Raw genomic sequence first — 21,109 nt, forward strand, 5'->3', positions numbered from 1 at the left:
GAGCGCGGGGGGTGGGGGCGGGTAGATATAAAAGCTGTACTCCTTGACACAAAGTGCACAACTCTGAGGGGTCAGCTGCACTGCAATTCAAATTCTCCCTCTGTCATCTTGTATCCTTTATAGGAATTGTTCCTAAGATCATTCACCATTAATCTCCTGCAAATAAATCTCAAGAGTCTCAGAGTCTATTTCTCAGGGAACCAATCTGTCACAAACCCCAGGAAGGGAGCAACTTGTTCAAGTTCACATTGCTAGTTTATAACAGAGTAAAGGTTAGGATCTAAATAATATGACCTCACTCCTTTCCAGTGCTCTCTCTACTTTACTAAAATATGTCACACTCAAGGATAGAGAGGACCCGGTGTCAAGATTTAAGCCAAATTTTGTTCTACTAGGATATAGTAAGAAACCAAATTCATGGTCTGCTTTCTACTCTCAACTAAAATATTTTCTGAAACGTTTTGACCGAACATTAGAAATAAAACGTTTTGCACTCCTAGACTACAGAAATATCTACATCTCGAATGTTAGTGCTGAGTAGGAGAATCTGCCAAAGAAAAACAATAAAAGCACTGATTGACACTGGGTCCAACTAGAATGGTGGTGACTTTATGGCACGACACAGTCTACTTCTGGCCAAATTCTGAGGAGGGCGCATGTGAGGCGAGCTCCTCTCCCCAGCTGCCTGCTTCTGCCACATGTCTCTGTTATGCTCTACATTCTGTCTAAATCAGGGCTGGGTGAGCAAGAGGTTCCCTGAAAAAACAACATAAATTTAGCAGCTTCTTGTTTTGCCAAAGCTCTATAGTCCTTGTCATGGGTCGCGGGGGTTAGAAGCAAACACTTCAGGAAGCATCATATAAATTGTCTACCTGGTCCTGATCCAGCTAAAATGACTCACAGATGCAAACCCACTTGGTGAGATTTGGTCATTTCACACAGCCTGCCCCAGACCTAAGATTATTGAGGAGGGACAGGAGGGAGGGTGAACTCTGCTGTGTGCTAGTAAGGACTGGCTCTACATATGAGACATTTGCCTAATTTCCCATCCTATAAGAACTCCAACTACAAAAGTCAGAGGCAAAAGTAGCAGTAAATTTCTTCATGTCTTTGTTCTTCCATACCTGACTATTGACGGCAATGACCCTGCAAAAAAAATTCCTTTTCAATTACAACTTGTTAAATATCAGCTGTGTGTCAGGCATTATATTTGAAGCTTCCATCTGTGACTGCTTCTTCTTTGTGATATCCATGATTTCTCCTCTTCTCACCCCTATAGGCCATATCACCAATGTCCCTGGACCACTTTAGTTTCTCCCATTGCTTCAGAAGTTTCCTATCCTCTCTAACACTTTTTCGAAGTATAATCCACCATCCACCTTCATCACAATCACCTGGAGCTCATGTTAAAATTATAATCCTTGGATCCAGACCTTTTGGGCCAGAATCACTAGTGGTGAGACCCAGGAATCTGCATTCATTCATTCATCCATTCATTCATTCATTTATGACCACGGTAAATTTATTCAACTTTCCTAAACTATAGTTTACTCAAACAAAATTCGACCTAATCTAATTGGCTTTATTAAGTGATTCATGAATTGGGCAGTATTCCATCTAGCAACTAGAAGGGTGCTCCTCTGGAACCTGTGTTTTAACAAGTTTCCTGGATGATTGATATACATGCTGAAGACAGAGATAAAACTCATATAATTGGCATAGCCTACATTTCATCTAGGTCCTGGACTCAGCCTTTCTTAACTAGCTTATCTTTTAACTCTTCTTCCATACATTATATTCCAATCTTTTATTTCCAGTTTCTAGAAACATGTCTTCCTTTTCTGGCATACTATCCCTGCCCTTGTTCACATGGCAATTTCTAATTATCTGGGAAATATGTCTTTACCTCACCTGTGCACTCATAACATTTTTATATTCTTCTGTAATAATGACCATTACCTTGCATTGTAACCAATTGTTTATATCTCTATCATCCCACCAGATAGGAACAACTCAGCCATAGGGACTGAGTCTTGGTCATCTTCTAAATCCTTACAGCCCAGCACACATAGGTACTCGGTATAGATTTGGTAGTCATGAAAAATCTCCCAAGAAAGATATCAAATGATAAAGAGGGTAGTGAAGGATAGAGTAAAAAAGGTGAGCAATTCTGAGCTGCATAGAAAACTCACCATCAAACCTTTATCCTTTCCTCTATCTTGTGAGCCCCAAACAGCAAATTTAAGTGTAATTTTATAAAACACATCATATAAATTTATTTTCTAAATTTGGGTTTTCATATATGAGGTCCCAATTGTAAGAATAATCATATTAATCATATTTTTTACTTTCTGTATATTACGATGTTTTGACATCTTAAAAGACTTTTCTGGTTGGGGAGAGACTGTTTCTCTCTGGGCTAGCCAGTTCTTAGAGATAGCAAAGGGCCCAGCCAGGAGCAGATCTTTGAAATGCAGACTAACCGATCTAGAACCCTAACCCCTCTCTCTGGCCCATGGACCCCAGGAGACAATATTCCTCTGTCTTAATCATCGCAGGGTCAGGTACCACGGAGCTAGGGGCCATTCTTATAGCCCAAAGCCAGCCAGAATTATTCAAACTAGCCAACCTGAAGCTGTTCGCCCTGCCCTGCCTTGCCTCTCCCACGGAAACCCCAGTAAAGGCAGTGGTCTGGGCTCTCTCATCACTCTTGCTTCTGCTTCCTGACCAAAACCTGATGTTCTTCCTGTGACCCTGTAAGGCACGCTGCAGTTTCCTCTCAGGGACCTGTGAGTAATAAACTCTATTTCCCTTTGACATACAGGTCTCTTGAGTGTCATTCACTACGCCACACCATTCGCCACCATACCTTAACAAACTCTGTCCTTGGGTAACAGACAATATAAATAAAACATATTTATAAGGCATTTAAAATATATACCTATCCTGTTCAAGAAGTCAATACAAACCAAAATTTATCTGTTGCACTTTGAATAAATCTGGAGCCAAAGACTCCAGCTGAGGCTGAATTGCTGTTATCTCAAGAATATTTTCTGGATTCCTGAGCAGTCTGTAGTAGATTATTTCAGTTAGGATAACTGGCCTCTGGCTATGGCATTTGCTTCCTTTTAATTGGAAACAGATCAAGTTAAATGACTTTGTACTTGATTTGCTTGCTCCTATTTTGCTCTCTGAGAGGTCGTTTGCCTACTTACCACAACACTGTAGGAAGAGTGACCAGATTGCATCTATATGGAGGGACTACTCTGGCCATTCCTGATTACAAAGCTGCTGCTCTCACTTGGTCCCTAGAAAGAGCAACTTGTCCTATCTATGAAGACTGTGTCCTGCCAGGTACTTTTCTATCCTGCACACTGACTCTACTAAATCTTAAAAGTTATTTAAAATTTATTTAAAAATACATTCCTATCTCTAGTGATTTCATGTGGCTTATCAATAAAGTTTGAATTCTTTGCCTTGGTATTTGAAATCCTCTAAAATGTGATGCCAACCTACATTTCTAGGCCTCTCTTCTCTTCTATCCTATACCCAGCCTTATTCTCTAGACCAAAACTAGCTGTAAATCAGAATTACTTGAGTAACATTTTTGAAACCCATCCCCAGACTGAGTCAGTATCTTGGCCTGGGGAGGGGACCTAGGAATCTGAATTTTATCCTAATGAATAAAGAGTACCTATAAATTGAGATTAAAAAGACCAACAACCCAAGAGAAAATGAGCAAAGGACATTAAAAACAAAATATAAATGTTACTTAATCGTATGAAAAGATGTTCCATCATACTCATAAAAAAAGAAATGCAACCAAACACTACACTACCCTAGGATACCATTTTTCACATATCCCATTGGTTAAAAACATTCACAAGTTTGATCATATACTCTGTTGGAAAGTTTTGGGGAAACAGACACTTGTAAATTGCTGGTGAGACTGCAAAATAATACAGCTTGTATGAAAAGAAATCTACTGATATCTACCAAGACTAGATACATTTTCCATTTGACCCAACAATCCTACTTCTAAGAATCTACTGCAAAGATATGCTCATATACACAGAATGATAAATGTACAAGGTTATTAACTGTAAAACTCTTTATAACAAAGTACTGAAAACAATCCAAGTGTTTATCAACAAGAGGACTGGTTAAATAAACTATGGTAGTTTATTAAAGCAATGGCTTAATAAGGAATGTGAAAGAACTTTATATAGTCATAAGGAAAGATCTTCAGGAAATATATTTAAGTGAAAAAAGAAAAATGTACAACAGTATATAAAATATACTATATTTTGTATAAAAAGAAGGGGAATGTAGGTATTTACATTTATTTGTATTTGCATAAAGAAGCACTAAATGAACAATAAGAAATCATAAAAATATCTATGGGGGCAGAGAGTAATGGGGTAAAGCGGCCAGAAATGAGTGTAAGACTTGTCTGCGTGTACCTTTTCATGTAAAGCTGACTTTGGAATCCAAAAAAATGTACTATTTCTTTTTAAAAAATAAATAAAAAACAAAAGTACCTTGGTAGAGTAATCATTTATCAAAAAATCTACTCAGTTTCAATGCCCCTCCATTAAATCCACCCACTTTTCAAAATTCTCTGATATTTACAATACCTTCTCTGACAATGGCAACTGGAATGGCAACTTATCCCCCCCACCACATTCTTTAAACACTTGTTTTGCACAGTTGACCTATCAGGTGCTTTATGCTTCTTGATTGTTAGGGACTGATCTTGACACTGATATACTGATACTAGAGGCAGCGAGGGCAGTGGAATGGGATGACTGAACAAGTTAGGTTACAACCTCTGTAGCCTCTAGCATGCAGAGTGATTGATAATCAGAGACTGAATAAACAGAGAGGGACACTGCAGTCAGTGTCTGGAAATCTGATCTCGCATTACAGAGTGGCAGAGTCTAGAGAAACCAGCTGCCAGGCATTGCCACCACTGATGAAGGAGGAGTTGGGGCAAAGGGTCAATTTTTCAGGTGCTCCTGAGGAAAAGCAGCATCTTTGCTTTGTTATGGGTCCTGATGTTTGTGAGGCTTGTGTCCATAAAGAACAATTCTCTTCAACAGAATCAAAGACAGAGTATTTTAGGCCGAAATGTCTTCTATCATACTCACTTATAAAATTTTTTTTTTAGAAATTCACCCATGAATTACTCATATGATTAAGGAATTAACACTTTCTCTCCTTGTTGCCACATTTCACCACCATCAACTTTTCCACCTCCCTTTTTATAGATTATGCTCGAACTCTTCTATTTTGCTAAGAAAAAGAAAACAACAACAAAAAATGCATGCTGTGTTTACCCCTCGTTTCTATTTTCATTCTGCAATAAAGTGCCTTTAGCAGCAACTTCTTCCTATCTGACAAACTTTGTCTACAATGCATCCTCTTGACATATATACCAATATTCCTATCCTAGATTGACATTTTAAATACCATTGACAACTAAGAATGCTTTTCACTATTAGATCATTCTAAACCTTCCCGTATAATATACTCTGGGTTGGCAAAACCAGATGGGTTTATTCTGCATTAACATTTGCTCAAGACTGAATAACTTTTGTTAGCTAATGTCCAAAGTCTTTGGATAAGTTTGCTAGTATTTATAGGTCCACCTTCCATAGTTTAAATACATTTAACAAAATGGACCAGCTGGGAGAACTCCCCATACCGTAGTTGAACGTGGGACTCTGTTTTTAAGGCCCAATAAAATCTGGAACAGTACAGAGTGCTTGATTTATTTTTAAAGAAAGTAAAACCATCTGATAGATTTCCAGCTGAAAATCAGTCAAGGCTGAGTTTGGTTCACTGAAACCATGGAGCATGCCAATTCCTATTTTCCCATGGCTGACTCCCAGTCTTGGCCAAAGGCCTTTCCCATAAGGGTAACCTGGGACATGACACAAGGACAAAAAGGCCTTCCAGGAATTAGAGGAGGAACAAGGTAAAAGGCCCGCAAACCATGTCCAAGCTGCCATTCTGTGAGAGGCAAACACCCAAATCACAATACCTGATTTCTAATAGAGCAAAAAAGGAAACCTCAGTCCTGCTGTAGTTCATATTCAATCCAGATGTCTAGAAATCAGCAAGATTAATGCTAAAATGTTGCCAAGGCAGCACCAGATGCTTATAACAGTTGGAACCATATAGAAGTTGAGGTGAGAGATATAATGATTTTTCCAACCTTCCTTGAAATAAGAAATGAGAATTCTTTGTGTAAGAGCTGGTAGGTAACACATTTGACACCGGGAACACCTGGTGAAGGAGGGCTTTCATCACCAGCCAGAACCCGTTTCTGCACTGGATTGAATACCTACTTCCTCTCTAGACATCTGGATTATAATTGAGCTCACTGGCTCATGCTACTATTTGAAAATCCAGGAAGCAAATGGCTGAATCCCAGTTAACCACTGAACATGTGGCTTTGTAGGATTGTCACCAGGAGTAGTAATGCAGCCTGATCTTGAAGAGCACTTGTGAGGGTTCACTGTCAACATTCTGTAATTAACAGAAAGCAATCAAGTATTTTTCAGTTATAGTCCCTGCTGTAGTCCCTGTGACAGCTCACTGATCTCCAGATGCCTGCCAGAGCAAATGGTGACCACAGCAATAGTGCTTATATGTGACAAGTATTTACATACATTATCTTACTAAATCCTCACTATAGCCTATGAAATACACATAACTACGTTCTAAGCTGAGACTTAGGAAGTAACTTGCCCAAGGTCACACAACAAATGAGTTGTGACTGGATTTAAAGTGGTTTGTTGGACTCCAGAACTTCTTTTGTGTCTTCTGTTTGTATGATTATTGTCTTGGTTAAAGTAAAGACACTCTTTTGTTGTTGTTTTTTCCCTTCCCAAACATATACATAGCACATCCACAAGCCAATCACTGATCCACAATGATTCATGCTGTGACATTGGAAAGGATGCTATTTATTTTCATTTGGAGCTATGTCAGCAGAAGATGAGCTAATAAGAGAATGAATAACTAAAACTTCATACCTGAATAAATTCTAGAGATCTACTGTACAACAGGTAGCTATAGTTAACAATATTGTATTGTGTTAAATTAATTAAGAGGGTAGATCTCATTAAGTGTTTTCACCACAATAAGAAATATTATTTAGAAAGCTAGGCCATATTAAAAATCAAATGGACATTATTAGAGCATAATTACAACTGATATGTAGTCAATTACACCAAGATCACATGACAGAAAAATCTGCGAGATAATGTGTTATATGTTTTGAAGTTATATGTTAACTAATGAGGGAAATATGTTTTATATTTTTTCAGATGTTTTCAGATGAGATATATTTTATGAAAAATATGCAGAATATGCAAATGGTGGAATATGAAGGATTTTCATTATAGTTAAAATAAAAATTTAATAGGTAGAGAATTTTTGTAAGAAAAAGTTTGTTTTTTTTTTTAAATAAAGCCCTAGAGATGTAATAATTATAAAAGAAATGGGTGGGTCAGATTTGGGGCTTCTGACTATGAGACTTAACTACTCGCAGAAAGTCTTGCAACATTCTTAGGAGAATTGCAATGAGTTAGATCTCAGCTGCCCAATGCTGAGTTGTATGCCTCAGGAGTCTCACACGCATCATTAATATGAAAAATTGTGAAAACTCTAAATTCAGCCAAATTCTTTTGCTCTCCAAAAGGACTTGGGCACAGTTCAGTCCATATTTTCAGTGACTTTTCATTTATCTTAACAATTTCTTTCAGCCCTGGTAAATTCCCTCCCCATCCTTGCCAGAGTCAAGTTCTGGCAGGTCCCCATCTGTCAGTGCCTGTCACTTAAAGGGTGTCGGAAGATCAGATGGCGCTGCTCACAGGCAAGAAGGTTCAGAATCCAAAAGAAAGCATCTGAAACATATCTCTCTGGTTCTCCCCCTATATTACTTCTGTATTACTTCTCTCTTTTTTCTCCACCTTACTGAATTTCAAACCATAGAGTGTTTGCATATTTTTCATATTAAAGTGCCAAAAACTTAAACCAGAAGCATCTGAAATGATTATGTAAATAGTTAGGCAAACTGACCTTTTTTACCACAGGGAAAGAATCCTCTGGATATTTAAATTTCTCTTTTGATTCCCCACCGACCTCTCCCATAAAATTTGTCCCACCTTAGCTATGAGAAAAACAATAATATCATTAAAACATTTAAGAGAACCTAGCTGGAAGTGGTCGATTTTCATGGTGCTGTTGTTGACAGGGCCAAAGATGGTGATCACGGAGATTTTCCTGGTGGCCATTTTGCAGAAGCTTTCCAGATATTCATCTCGCTGTTGCACGTACATGTTGTTCTCGACCTTAGGAGCGGTGATCAGCTGGAGGTGAGCGAAGGCAAGCAAATATTAGTTAATGGTGATGATTTCGCAATAAGACAAAACCCAAAGTTTTCTAATTCGGAATAGAGGGCTGGCAGTGACTGACATCTAAACTAAATTAAAGTAAACTAAGTTAAGATAAGCTTAACTAAACTACATGTTTTTTTTTGACATTTAGCAGAATTACAGCCATAGGGGGACTATTCAGATAGGGCTTTTTAAAAAAATATGGCTCCAAACAACTTAGAGTTTTCTACTCATTTCCACTATTTACCTTACTAGTCTCCATGTGTCTTGGTTTTCTCATTTGTGAACTCTGTACAGAAATACTTATTTTGCAGAGCTGTTATGAGTATTACATAAATAATTGGCATGTAAAAATTGTTCAGTAAATGCTATCTTTCTTTCCTCATTTTGATCTTCATTATCTTAATCGGCTGCTCAGACATTCATGAATTGAGTGGTTACATGTCTCACAGGGTTCAGAGAATTTAATAGCCAGGTCTTGGGCACACTGGAACATTCGATGGCTGATGTTTGCAGTAAATACTTTCTACTCATCCTCTGCTGACTCATCACTGGGCCTGCAGATTAGCCTCTATACATGTTCTCGAATTTGACTACATTCGAATTTATCAGCTACTTTTTTACTTATGACCTAACCTTACTAAATAATTCTGAAGTCTTCCCTGTTAGCTTAGCATTTTTCAGAGGGGAAACCATCATGTTGTAACTGCTTTCAAATTTTTTCTCAAAATGGTTAATGAATCTGGTCCCAGCTCCATCCTGCTGTTTATTTTTCTCTGTCAGATATGTGTTTATTGCTTCCTGTAAGCTTTCCCTTATAAGAATTCTCTATGCTTGACAAAATACTATCCCTCACGGAAATCAAGATGTGTTCCATAGCTTTTGAGTAGAACATTAACAAAAATTTTCTGGGATAAAGTTTTTTCCTCAGATTGTTATTTATTTTAAGTAGCTTGATTTCATTTATTTTTGCCTTTTGTTTATATGCCTGTTCAGATGGACAAAGTGGGTAGGAAATGCTTGTTTTAGAAATGTAATTTCCCAAAAGGAATAAAAATTAAATTTCCTGAAATGTATTCATTAATTCATATTTAGCTTTAAAAAAAAAAAAGAGAGATAGCAATGGTATTTTTGGTTTGCTTGTTAGTTTTCAATTAGCTATATGACATCTGAAAATATTTCTTCAGATTTTTATGGTAGCCCCAATCTTGGAGTTTTATTTTCAATTGGTATGTTTATGTTTTTCTTCCTGGCTGTTCTTTGCTCACAAACACACTAAATGACTAAAATGAATGTTTCAGTGAGGACACAAAATAGTCAAAAATAAAGTTAAGATTTACTGGTAATGATTTTGGACTCCCTATTCTAATGAAGGATAAGCCCATATTTAGAAGTGTCTCTAGGGCACAGCTGCCCATATGCTAAATGACTGATAATTACCTGCCTCTGTAACTTCAAATCCATACATAGACTCCATTTCATTCATCTCATACTTTGCCATGGATTCTTAAAGTCCATGGACAGTCTGTGATATGACTGGACTTCAAGAGTTCTCAAAGCTCCCTTTGGTCTTCTTTTCCCTCTTATATATAACTGATAATTTCAGACAATATATAATCATACAGAACCTCATTCTCCCCTGCCTGGAACCTTGTCCCACGGATCTCTGAACACGGTAGTCTTAGGCCATGGATACCCAGTGGGAATCGCACTTAAATAAATAAAGACCTCTCATATTTATTTTCACCTTGAGACCTTTGCCCCAGGATGCCTTAACCTACCATGAGGTGACATTTATTTTGCATGACTCATTTCCTAGCTTCTGGCACTGAGTCTCTCTTGCTAAACTTTCTTCCTACTTTACCTTATATGACCTCTTCACCCTATAGCCAAACCATTCTAAATTACGAAATGAAAAAAAATTTGGCAGAGCGGCACAGAGAAAGAGTGATTATAGCCAAAGTTGGAGGGCTTGCATTTTAATCCTTATTCAACCCCTGGCTTTCATTTAGCTTTAACAAAGCCATTTAATCTTATGAACCTTAGCTTTCTCAACTTTACAACAGAAACCATTGTAAAGGTTCCCTGCCAACCTCTTAAAGTAGTGAGAATTAGTAAAAGTGTGTGTGTGTGTGTGTGTGTGTGTGTGTGTGTGTGTGTGTGTGTCTGTGTGGCTGTGTGCACCCAAGTACCATATATGTATGTCACCGCTGAATAGTTCACCCACATTCCTTCCTCTGGCTTGGCTCACCCCTTCCACTCCTCTTTTCTCCTCCCCTTCTCTCCAATTTATCCGCATCTAAGTCATTCTTCAAATTCAGCATCCACCTTAAAGTCTTTTCTAGCTCTCAATGATCACTTCTTCCTTTTAATTACTGTTCTTATAGTCTGCACTGCTCTCTTGGAATTTATGTATATCCTTGATTTACCAGTATATTTTATGTTTATGTCGCACCTCCTCTACTAGACTCTAAGTTCTTCAAGGCACCGAAGTCCCAGCTCCTACTACTGCTGTGCACATACTAGAAGAACAAACACTGGCCCATGTTCCTCAGGTTACATAGGTCACACTGGCCAGAGGAGAGGGAGGAAACACAATAGACCCTTGCCTATAAATGCCTAGCAGCAGTCCACAAACCAGTTGGTTTAATTTGTTCCTCAAGTTCTCATCAGGGAAAGTAGAGGAGGCTGATCTCGGAACGCATTTCGTCTCTTTGCCTGTGTCCCATTCATTTTCTAGTTGGGCAGTATTTCAAACAGTATTTAAAATGGTAACCATTTCCAATCCCCTCTTCCTAAAAAGAGCATCTTAGAACTTCTCAGTATACATTTTTGTCTCATACTTGGCCTCTTTCTAGTTTGGTGGCAATACATCACGGCATGTCTCATGAATTTAGAATTGTGTGTGGTTCTTTTTTTATGTTTCTTTTCCAACAGTGTGATGGCATAAGGAGCCTCAGGGTATAATGAAACCAGTTTGCATAAATAAAGGGAGCAAATGGGAATGGAAAATGCTAGGGGGTAAGTATTTTAAGTCTCAAATTATTCTACAGTCTGTGTTAGGTTCGAAACACTAGATTTTTACAGATTCTGAAAAATAACTTTCAAACTAGTAGTCTGCCTTAGTAAAGCAGAGCTTTATATCCTTTTCCAAAATTAAATCAAATAAGTAGATTGTTGTCCCAATACTCAGATTTCTGAAGTAAGGTTGAAAGTATTAATTACTTGAATTACAAGGATTCAGTCCCCAAAGGATGCTTAAATTTGAACCCGAATCTCTGCAATTCAGCACTATGAGGCCTCTTGTTAAATGACAAATAGGTAGAACTCAGGGTACAAAATGACAGCTTGTCAGCTATACTCCACATAGTCCAATGTTTAAGTGATAAACAACTTATCTATATTCTTTCTCATCATTGTCACCACCAAGCTGACACCAACCAGTTTGAGGGATTAGACTGGGATTCAATCTATTGCTCTTGACAGGCTGCCAGGGAAGCCAGATTGCTGAAGTGCAGAGAACTAGCTGAGTATTAAAAGCAGAAACTCTACTTTGATACTCAGCACAGAATGTTGACAACTGATATATCTCACCATTTATCTGAATAATTCAAGGTAGAAAATGAATTTTTAAATGTCTGTATTGATTAACTAATAGGATCATTCTCAGTGTCCTCTTCATTTACGGCATATGCCCCACATTTATACCCACAGGAAGGTGGAATAAGGGAGTGGCTTGAGAATGAGCTTTAAAATCAAACAGACCTGAGTTATAACTCTCACTTTGCCAAGTATTAGCTATACACCTCGGGAAACTTCTCAACCTCTCTAAGCTTCTATTTTTTGATCTGTAGAATAGAGTTAATAAGTCCTTCTTCATGGGATTGTCATGAAAATTAAACTGCAGTCTTGGCAAAAAGCCCTAGCAGAGTGTGCTCTTTTCTTCTGACAGACTGAGAGGCACGGGGTTTGAAGGCTTGACCTCTGGCCTAAGAATAGGACACTTGGCTCCTCCTACAGCTTCTCTGAAGGCTTCTAGGTTGTTGTTTACTCAACTACAACCCATACCATTGTTTCCTGTGTTTCTCTAAGTAATTGGTTAAGTGGAGGTTATGTAATATTTCCACATCTAAAGAATGATATGAATAAATGCAAAGTACCACGGTTTATGATAAATTGTAGTTGGGCACCAGGTTACTGAAAACCTGAAAAGATGAGCTATAGGACCTGTACAATTTCTTGGAATGCAAACCTTATTTCAGTTTGAGCACACTGGCTTAGGTTAAGGCCAGTTGGAGGTATATGTTCTCAGCCGTACTTGAACAGCTTGGAGAGTGCTAAGCATTAATGAATATTACTTGAATTACTGAACTTCCTGAATACCACCAACCATGTTTGACAGGGAAAATAAGTGGAAAAAACTTTAAATGGCAGCAACTAGTTCTTTCACCCAGAAACACAAGTCTCCTCTCTGGTCAAATAGATTCTTTTCTCTCCATTTTTAAATATTGTATCACGCACACTCATGTTTATTTCATCTTGTCTTTTCTAATCCATTCCTATTTTGGATATCATTAGCTCTTTAGAAAAACACATTTCTGACATATCATTAGCTGGGGACACATGGGACTGCAAGACTGAAATGTCTCTTGTTGGTACTTTCTTTTTTAATAACAAACCTGAATCTCTCACCAGCCCCCAAGAGCAACATTGCCTTGAGCAATCCCAGCTGGTTTCTGTTTTGCCTCACATGACATCAGCAGAAGCTGTCATTTGAGTTTCATTTGCTAGAAATTTATGATCAGGGATACTTTTAAAAGTAGAAAAGACCCAGCTGGGCTTTCAAATCCCTGACTAAGGGAGTGGAGAGAAAGAGAAATAAAGGGCATGACTAATTTCAGGGATACAGTATGAAAACCTCCTTTTTGTTAACTTACAAACTAGGGATAATGGAAGTACTTACCAGATACAGGTACACAAGTACAATCTTGATATTTTACCCATGATTATTTTTTTTCCCCTGGCTAAAACCTGACAATAAGGAATACTTTGCCTACCCTGTTGGCTAAATGGCCAGGGTTGGGTGACGTGCTCTGGCAGGCTGGACAAAGTCCCAGGTACTCAGGAGGAGAGCAACAGAGCACACTACTAATGGCTTTCCTACAGCCCCAAAAGAGGAGCTTTCCCACTGGTTCTCTAGCAAACATTCAGGCACCAAGTAGAGTTCTACTCTGAAATCAGTGATTCTTTTGGTTCTGACTGGAACATTTCCATTTAAATTTGTACATTCTGGGAATGACCAAATAGCTGTTAAACTACACTAAACTGAACAGCCTATCCTCTGCTAACCTAAGTTTATATAGTTACTTTAAGGTTCTGGTTAAACTGAGTAACAACTATGAAAATAAATAACACATACACAAACCTTTAGACTAGATCAAAACTTAGGCTTTGTTCGATCAATAACTACACTGTTGATGGAAGAGCTAAGAGGATTTGGGGACACACCCCATCCATGATAAATACTACAAGGGACTCTGCTCTGAATAACATTTCAAATACACATTTCAACTTTTTGAAACCACTAAAGATAAATGGACATCAGAGTTTCTCTGGCTCATATTATTACTCTAAGTTAAGGCCAGATTGGAAAAACTAAAAAACCCTCTGAGAGGTGCCCTGAGAGAAGAGTGCCTGTCTGCTTTGGTGAGGGGAATGCAGGGCATGGAGACACCTTACGCCTTCAGTAGGATAGATGCTATCTTCCGGAGCATGAGATGGCTTCCTCCTACTCAGGTATCTGAGAGAATCATTCCTGACTCATATTACCCCAAATTTTACTGAACTTTTTCTCTGAAATAATTTTATCACACTCTCTTATCAGCCTGCAGTAAAATGATAGCAAATAAGAAGCTACGGGTAAAATTTTGGAAGGGCACTAAAAGTGTGGGCAAGGAGACATAAGAGGAGGAGCCATTCTTACATTGCTATTGAGAATCGCCCTTACATTTAGGGTAGCACTTATTCCTGTCCAATGCCTTCCTGGGGTTTGACTAGATAACGTTATCATAGCAGCAAGTAATGGACAAAGAGAGAGTTATAGAGATAGACCTGTAACTTTCTCAATACTAGTGGCACTCAAAAACAAAGGCAAAGGACTGCTTGTCTTTTTTTTCATAAACACACATACACACACACACACACACACACTCATGTTCATTTTAAAGAGTCTCAGAGAAACTGACATCTGGACTCCAAGTTCAGATGTCTCTAGGGTGCTGGAAATTGGAACGATTAACCCAGTTCCCACACTCCATCCTTTTGCCCTCCTACCAATAGCTGGACAGTGACGGAAGAGGCTGCCTTTAAGGGAGAAGATTTCAACCAGCTGGTTTTAAAAGCATTCATGAGGACCCTTCCCCATTCCCAGTCATACTCACTCTCCACCCAGGCTACCTCACTTTCCCCTTTGAGGTTTCCAATTATTGATATTGATATAGATATTGATATTGATATTGGTAGGAAAGTAGAAGCCTTGTTTTTTTCCCATATACATGCCTCTAGTTTCTAAGGTCCTGAAGAGAGAAACACTTTTCCTAAGTTGTGATCAGAGTCAATGCATGCCATTCCAGAAACCTCATTCATTCTTCTTTTATTCTTTGAACTTGGTAAAAGGGAGCTGTATCCAGAACTATCCCTTGGAAGAGCAGAGTAAAGATGGGGGATGGGTATTGATGGGTTTGGAAGAAGCTGACTATACAGGTGCTCTCCTGGGTACATACATGTCCAAGGTCCTCCTGCCATTGACTCTGTGAGTCTGTATGAAAAAAGATTCATTTAACATTCAAACCAAAGGAGCTGCTGCCCTGGCTGCCCTTCCTTGACACACCTCCTGAGCTCCTTGACATGGCACAGGTTCAGCCACGGTCTGCCATCAGCAATGTGATTTTAAAATAATAATGACCAAAAGTTAACATGCCCCCACCTCAACCCACAGAACAATACCAAGAAGAAGATTACTTACAAGGAGTCTTCGTTTGCCTTCAAAAGAACCCAGCAGGTCAGTCACCAACTTCTTGGGACTCTGGGTGAAGTGCTTTGTGGTGGGTTTCAAGTAGCCATCGTGCTCTGTTTTACCTGCTTTTTTCTTCTTGCTTTTCTCTTTCTCCTGCCTGTTCTTTTTCTCAGTCTTGTCCTTCTTCACCGGCTTTTCGCTTTTGAGTAACTTGTCTGCTTTCTCATTCTTCACCTTTTTTTTCTTCTCCTTCTCAGGTTTCTCAAGCTTTTCAAGCTTTTTAGACTCCTTTGCTTTTGAGGGGGGAATATTCCCCACCTGCGACTCCTCCTCCAAGTGAGAGGCAGTAGGCCGGCTGGGGTCATACTTATCCTCATACTCATTGCTAAGAATTTTGTCCTGGGCCTTCCTTTTGGGAGGTTTGCCTTTTGCTAGCTTGTGGGGACCTGGTACCACATTTGCGTCCCGGTGGCCATGCTCCCGCCTGTCTGTGCGGTTGTCCCGGAAACGGCCGGTGACAGTCCTGGTGCTATGCTCCGAAGTAGGTGTGGAAGGGGCGGCCGTGAAGCTCTCGAAGCTGCTGGCCTTGCTGGGCCTCCTGGTGGTCTGTGGCCTCTCCCTGGGCAGCTCCTTCCTGGGTGGAGGGTAGAGATTCTCTAAGGCTACGCCCCCCCTGGGCGTGGTCACCGCGGTTGTTGCTAGGGGTCTGTGAGCATCCGAGGAGGGGTGCACCCTGGGGGTCCAGGGCCTCTGGGTGATCGGAAAGGCCGTGGTGGTTGTAGGTCTTGCAGCTACAGTCACCACCCGAGAGGTAGCCTGAGTCATTGTTGTGACTGGAACAGGAGGCAGAGTGGTGGCCCTTGGGGTCGGAGGAGGTGGCGGAGGAGCCGCTGTAGTGGTGGCGGGCTTTCTCAGCATCTTCACCCGACTCTCTCTAGTGGGTAGGACCTGCGCCCTCCTCGGGTCTTCTTTCCTCTTCCCACCGCTCAGGCCTGGCCTTCCCGCCCCTCCACCGTTGTCCCCCTCCTCTACCACCTGGCCCTCTACCCCAGAGGCCTTACATTTTTGGACAAAACCCTTCTGCCTGATCTTCTCTATCCTGCGGATGGGGCCCTGGTCGATGATCTCGTACATGGCCTCCAGCCTGACCGGATAAGGGTAGCGCTCCTCAACCTGCAGCGTCTTCTTTAACAGGACCATGCCAAACTTCCCTTTCTCCAACTTCAAGAAGCTCATCAGCTTTGGGATGAGGGTGGGGTCCAGGGGCTGCTCCAGGATCCGGCCCTCGCTGGTGATTCTGCGCACCTTGCCGCCTTCTTCGCCCGCCTGATGGAACAGCACTATCTGCTGGATGTGCCTTTCTGCCAGCTCACAGTACACATCGTCCTTCAGGAGGCTCATCATGAGGCGGTAGTAGCCTTCTGAGGCGTGAGGGGCCGAGATGACCCACACGCGATTCTTCCCTGCAAAGCTGGCAAGGATGTTGGGAGAGCTGGACCCAGAGGGGAAGCGCAACGTTCTTGAACGAGCCGAGGACCCCTCATCTCGGACCATGTCACGGGGAGAGCTCCGGGCTGCTGGTCTCCGCTCAGGTCTCACCGGAGCCCCACTGATGCCCAGCGGGGCCGGTAGGTCCTTTTCGTGAGCTATTCTCAACACCGGCACACTGCTCCTTCTTTGGTGAGGCTGAAGGTTTGGTTCCTCCAGCGTGGTTCTCTCAATTCCTTTAGACCTCCCCATGTGCCTCAGAAACCGAGCTGGCCTTCTGTTGACTGGGGAAACCAGAGGCGCTTTCCGCCCTCCCTGGCTTCCTCGATTCGTGGCATGGAAGTGGGGTTCTGATCCACACACCAGCCACATTGCCAACAGCATGGTCAAACTGGGTCCCATTCTCCATGTCATTGTGTAATCCACTTTGGGAGGCAGCAAGGTCAAAAGACAAAAGGGGAGGGGAAGCGGGAGAAAAAAGAAAGAAAATTGTTTAATTACAAACAGAACTGGGCATTTTCTCTTTCTCTATTTTGGCCAAAGGCTAGGGGAAAGGGTGGTTAGAGAAGGAGGAAGAAGGTCAGGGAATGGAAAATAGGATGAGATCCTGTAAATTTTAAACCCCTGTAATTTGTCGGCACCTAGCAGAGACAGTTACATTAAGCAGGAAACCCAGCCCAGTGCCCCGTTCAGCATGCTTGCACCCTTTCCACTGACTCTGATGCTCCAGAGAAAATGCACACTGAGCATATTAATTACGAGAACATTCCCATTTCATTTCTTCAAACAAGCAACAAAGAAATAAACACACCAAAGACAGAAAAGATTACACACTTACATTGTGGCTCATGGAGATGGAATGCAGAGGGTTTAAAAAGCAATCTGAAGTATGGTCCCAAGACAATTTCCCAGATGAAATACTTTTTCCTCCCAACTTTCTTTCTCCTTTGCAAGGCTCGTGTGTGCTGCAGCTCCAGCTCCCAAAGTCACCTATCCTGACCTGAGGGCTGAGCTGATTTCTTCTTTTCTTTCTGGCTGTGTCTTTTTACCTTCTTGACAAGTAGGGTGAGATGACAGGAGCTGTCCTTTTAAATTTTTGCATCTCCATTTTTCAGTAGTTTCTGCTCCGTCTTGTGTCTGTGTGTGCCGGTCCCCTGTGCCGACAGACAGGACGCCCCTTAAAGCGGAGCCTCAGCTATTTCTGAATCTCACTCTTTTCTCTCCTTAGAGTTCCAGGATCCTACTTATCACCCTATTCTCCGGTCTGGCTTAGTCCCTTTGTTTCTGCAAGTAAAAGCACTGGGATTAATATGTTTTCCAGGCTGAGGGAAAACACAGGAATGTGATGTTGAAAAGGGGCTTTTTTTTTTTTTTTTCGTTTCCTACTCCTCTCTCCTCCCTTTATTTCTCCCCACCTTTTTTTTTCCTCTTCCTTTCCTTCTCCTTCTTTTTCTTCTTCCTCTTGTCTGGCTTCATTCCCAGGAATAATCAGTTTTGATCCAAACCAAACTCAAACAACAGCAGCCACTGGAAATCAAGGAAACTTCACTAAGAATTCAACAGATCAGCAAAACACCGCCTCCTTCTCATTGCAGCACGTTGAGAGTACACTCGGTGGGGAGGGAGAGGGCTGTTCTTTGGGTGGGGGAAAGTTTTGAAACACTACCCATCATCATAAATCACTTTAGAATAGGATGGCTGAGGCCTTAACCCCTTCTATGCCAAGTAATCAGGAAACTTTCTTTTCCTGTCTGTACTCACACTGTACTCTGGAAGGGGAAACGATCAGATTTCTGTATCTGGCTGCTTGGTTTTCCTGGAGACATTTGGGTCAGGGTGCTTGGCTGTATGTACACAGACAGTATATATACTTATAGCTCCATGTATATATTTTTATCTCTTTCTCTCTGCTTCAAGCATTTTGTTTGAGGTTGGAAAAGCCCATGGAAAACATGACTGGGTTGTTTTTATTTTATCCTAGTTGAAGATCATATTACTGTGCTCTTGTTCCTGGTTTTTTCCTTGGCGTGGAAGGAAGCTGGTAAAAGGTTAGAAATGAAAGCAATGGCTGCTGTTGCCCCGAGACTACAGTTGGCCATTACATCAGGAGAAGGGCATTAAGATCTCCAGCTCTGGGCTCTGGCTAGAGATGATAGGCAAAGACCTTCCTTGGAGGCATGAGTGTGTGTGTAGTGCAGTATTTTGCTCTCCAAAAGCTCCAGGTATCTGGAGGGCTTTAGGCAATCCTTAGAAATAGCCATATCATGTTCCAAAGAAGAGATCAATATAGTTCCATGTGTCTACCTCCTGGATCTGTCATGGTGATTCAGCTTTTAATGGTGTGGAAAGGTGCCTTAGATTATACAGATATTTCTTCCAGCTTCTCCAAGAGAATTCAGTTGGTATTAATTGCCACAGACAGTGGTGAGTCAGGGTCCTCGGAAGGCTCCCTGTAAACTAGGCCATGCTTATGACTACACTCACCGGATAAAACCTGGTCCCTAGTTGCTACCCCTTGATCAGCCTGTCTCCAATGGATCGTTTGCCTTTCCTTCATATAAGCTCCCAGCACTGAATTGGAGATCTGTAGGTGGTTGAGTGTAAGGTTCTCAGCCCACAGCTTGAAGATCAAGGGGTGCCAAGAGGGAGGGCCCTTCCGTGGAGCCCTCACAGACACCTGTAACCATAATAACAAAAGTGGGCTTCAGACAGACACCCTCTGTCCACTAGAGTCAGAGGAGATTTTTCCTTTCATTGACTTTACCTCTTACGTCGATCAAATGCCTGTGCTAAATTGGACAGTCCTAGATGTTATTTCCTTTCTCAAATCATGATGTGTTCCACATTATACCTTTCAAAGCCTTTTCCCTTCTTTCTTTTTATTTTCTTTTGACCTCTCCTTACTAATAACAGCTACCATGTATTGAGCGTTTTAAAGTAAGGCTCTGGGCTTGGCATTTTCGTATATTCTTTTATCTAACCCCCACAGCATCCCTAGAAGATAGGTGGGATTATTCCCACTTTACAGATGGACAAATTGAGGCTCAGAGAGTTTAAATCAACTGCATAATGTCATACAAATATTAAGTGGTAGCACTAAAATTTGAACCCAGGTTTAGAACTGTCTACAAACATTGTGTTCTCCTGCCTTCCTCTCTCATTTTCTTACCACACCTTCTCTTTTTTCTCCTCCTTAATTCCTTTTTGTGTTTCCCATATTCATAGAAGAGTCTCATTTATTTGCTCAACCAGAGCACTTATACTTTAGATTTTTACTTTCTGGAGTCATTGCGTAGCAGTACTTTTTATCTTTCTTAATAAGTCTTTAAAGTCTTTTACCCCTTTCCTTGACTATCACATGGCTTCCACCAACCTCTCAAGAATGTACACAACAATTGTCACCTGTGCTTTGGTAAAGTTGAAATACAGCCATCTTAGCAATCAGGATTTGACCCAGCTGGGCCAACCCTGAGCTGTGTCTGCTCTCCCGGGGATCTCGGGCTTTCTTCCCTTCTGAGAGCTTCAGCCACTAGATGGCGCGCTAAACACATACATGGAAATAGTCCTACCGCTGCCCCTTCCACGTCTCCGCTATGCTTCCCCACTCACGACATGAACACCCTGGCAAAATGGGACTTCTCATGCCCGCGCAGGATTTTTTAACCTCTATGCCTAAAGCCTTCCCTGGGACCTCAGAAAATCCTCCCAGGGAATTCCAGGGAGCACATTCCTGATGAAAGCAATTAGCAAGTAAGCATCCACCTCTTTTTGGAGAAGCCCATTATGATATGTGATCTGTAATGATTCTCAATTTCTAGTCCATGATGTAAGAGCCCTGTATGAAGAAGTCCTCAATGAAATCTTTCCATTTTCTGTAACCTAAAAAAGAAACATTAATTAGATGTGAAGAGTGAGAAATGTGACGGGGGTCGGGAGAAGGAGGCGGGAGGAGGAGAGAGAGACAGACAGAGATTGAGAGGAGGGATACTGATTTAATGTTGAGTCAAAGAAAGGTAAAGAAATGCAATCCAAAAGTACATTTTATAAATGCTAATTTAGGAATTCACTGACAAGAAACAGCCTGGCATTGGTCGTGTAGTAATTTAGAGGGAAGAAAGGACAGAATGTGCAAAACAGAATTGCTTTAGAGACGCTGGGGTACGGGGTAGTTATTTGATGAAAATCAGAGTACATGTAA

The 21,109-nt window shown here is 41.0% G+C and overlaps 1 protein-coding gene across 1 annotated transcript in view; it reads right to left on the reverse strand.

Annotated features, from left to right (window-relative positions):
* Nucleotides 1-18,369, reverse strand: part of CCDC80 (coiled-coil domain containing 80) — a 33,673-nt gene extending 15,304 nt beyond the window's left edge. Inside the window, exons 1-3 of the mRNA XM_006905462.3 lie at nucleotides 17,750-18,369; nucleotides 15,433-17,336; nucleotides 8,225-8,381 (exon numbers count right to left, since the gene is read on the reverse strand). Coding sequence (XP_006905524.1) covers nucleotides 8,225-8,381; nucleotides 15,433-17,325 — 2,050 coding nt within the window. The 5' untranslated portion in view covers nucleotides 17,326-17,336; nucleotides 17,750-18,369. The remainder of the gene's footprint in view (nucleotides 1-8,224; nucleotides 8,382-15,432; nucleotides 17,337-17,749) is intronic.
* Nucleotides 18,370-21,109: the final 2,740 nt, after the last annotated feature.

Source organism: Pteropus alecto, unplaced genomic scaffold, assembly GCF_000325575.1.
Source record: "Pteropus alecto unplaced genomic scaffold, ASM32557v1 scaffold270, whole genome shotgun sequence".
In the NCBI taxonomy this organism is placed as follows: Eukaryota; Metazoa; Chordata; class Mammalia; order Chiroptera; family Pteropodidae; genus Pteropus; species Pteropus alecto.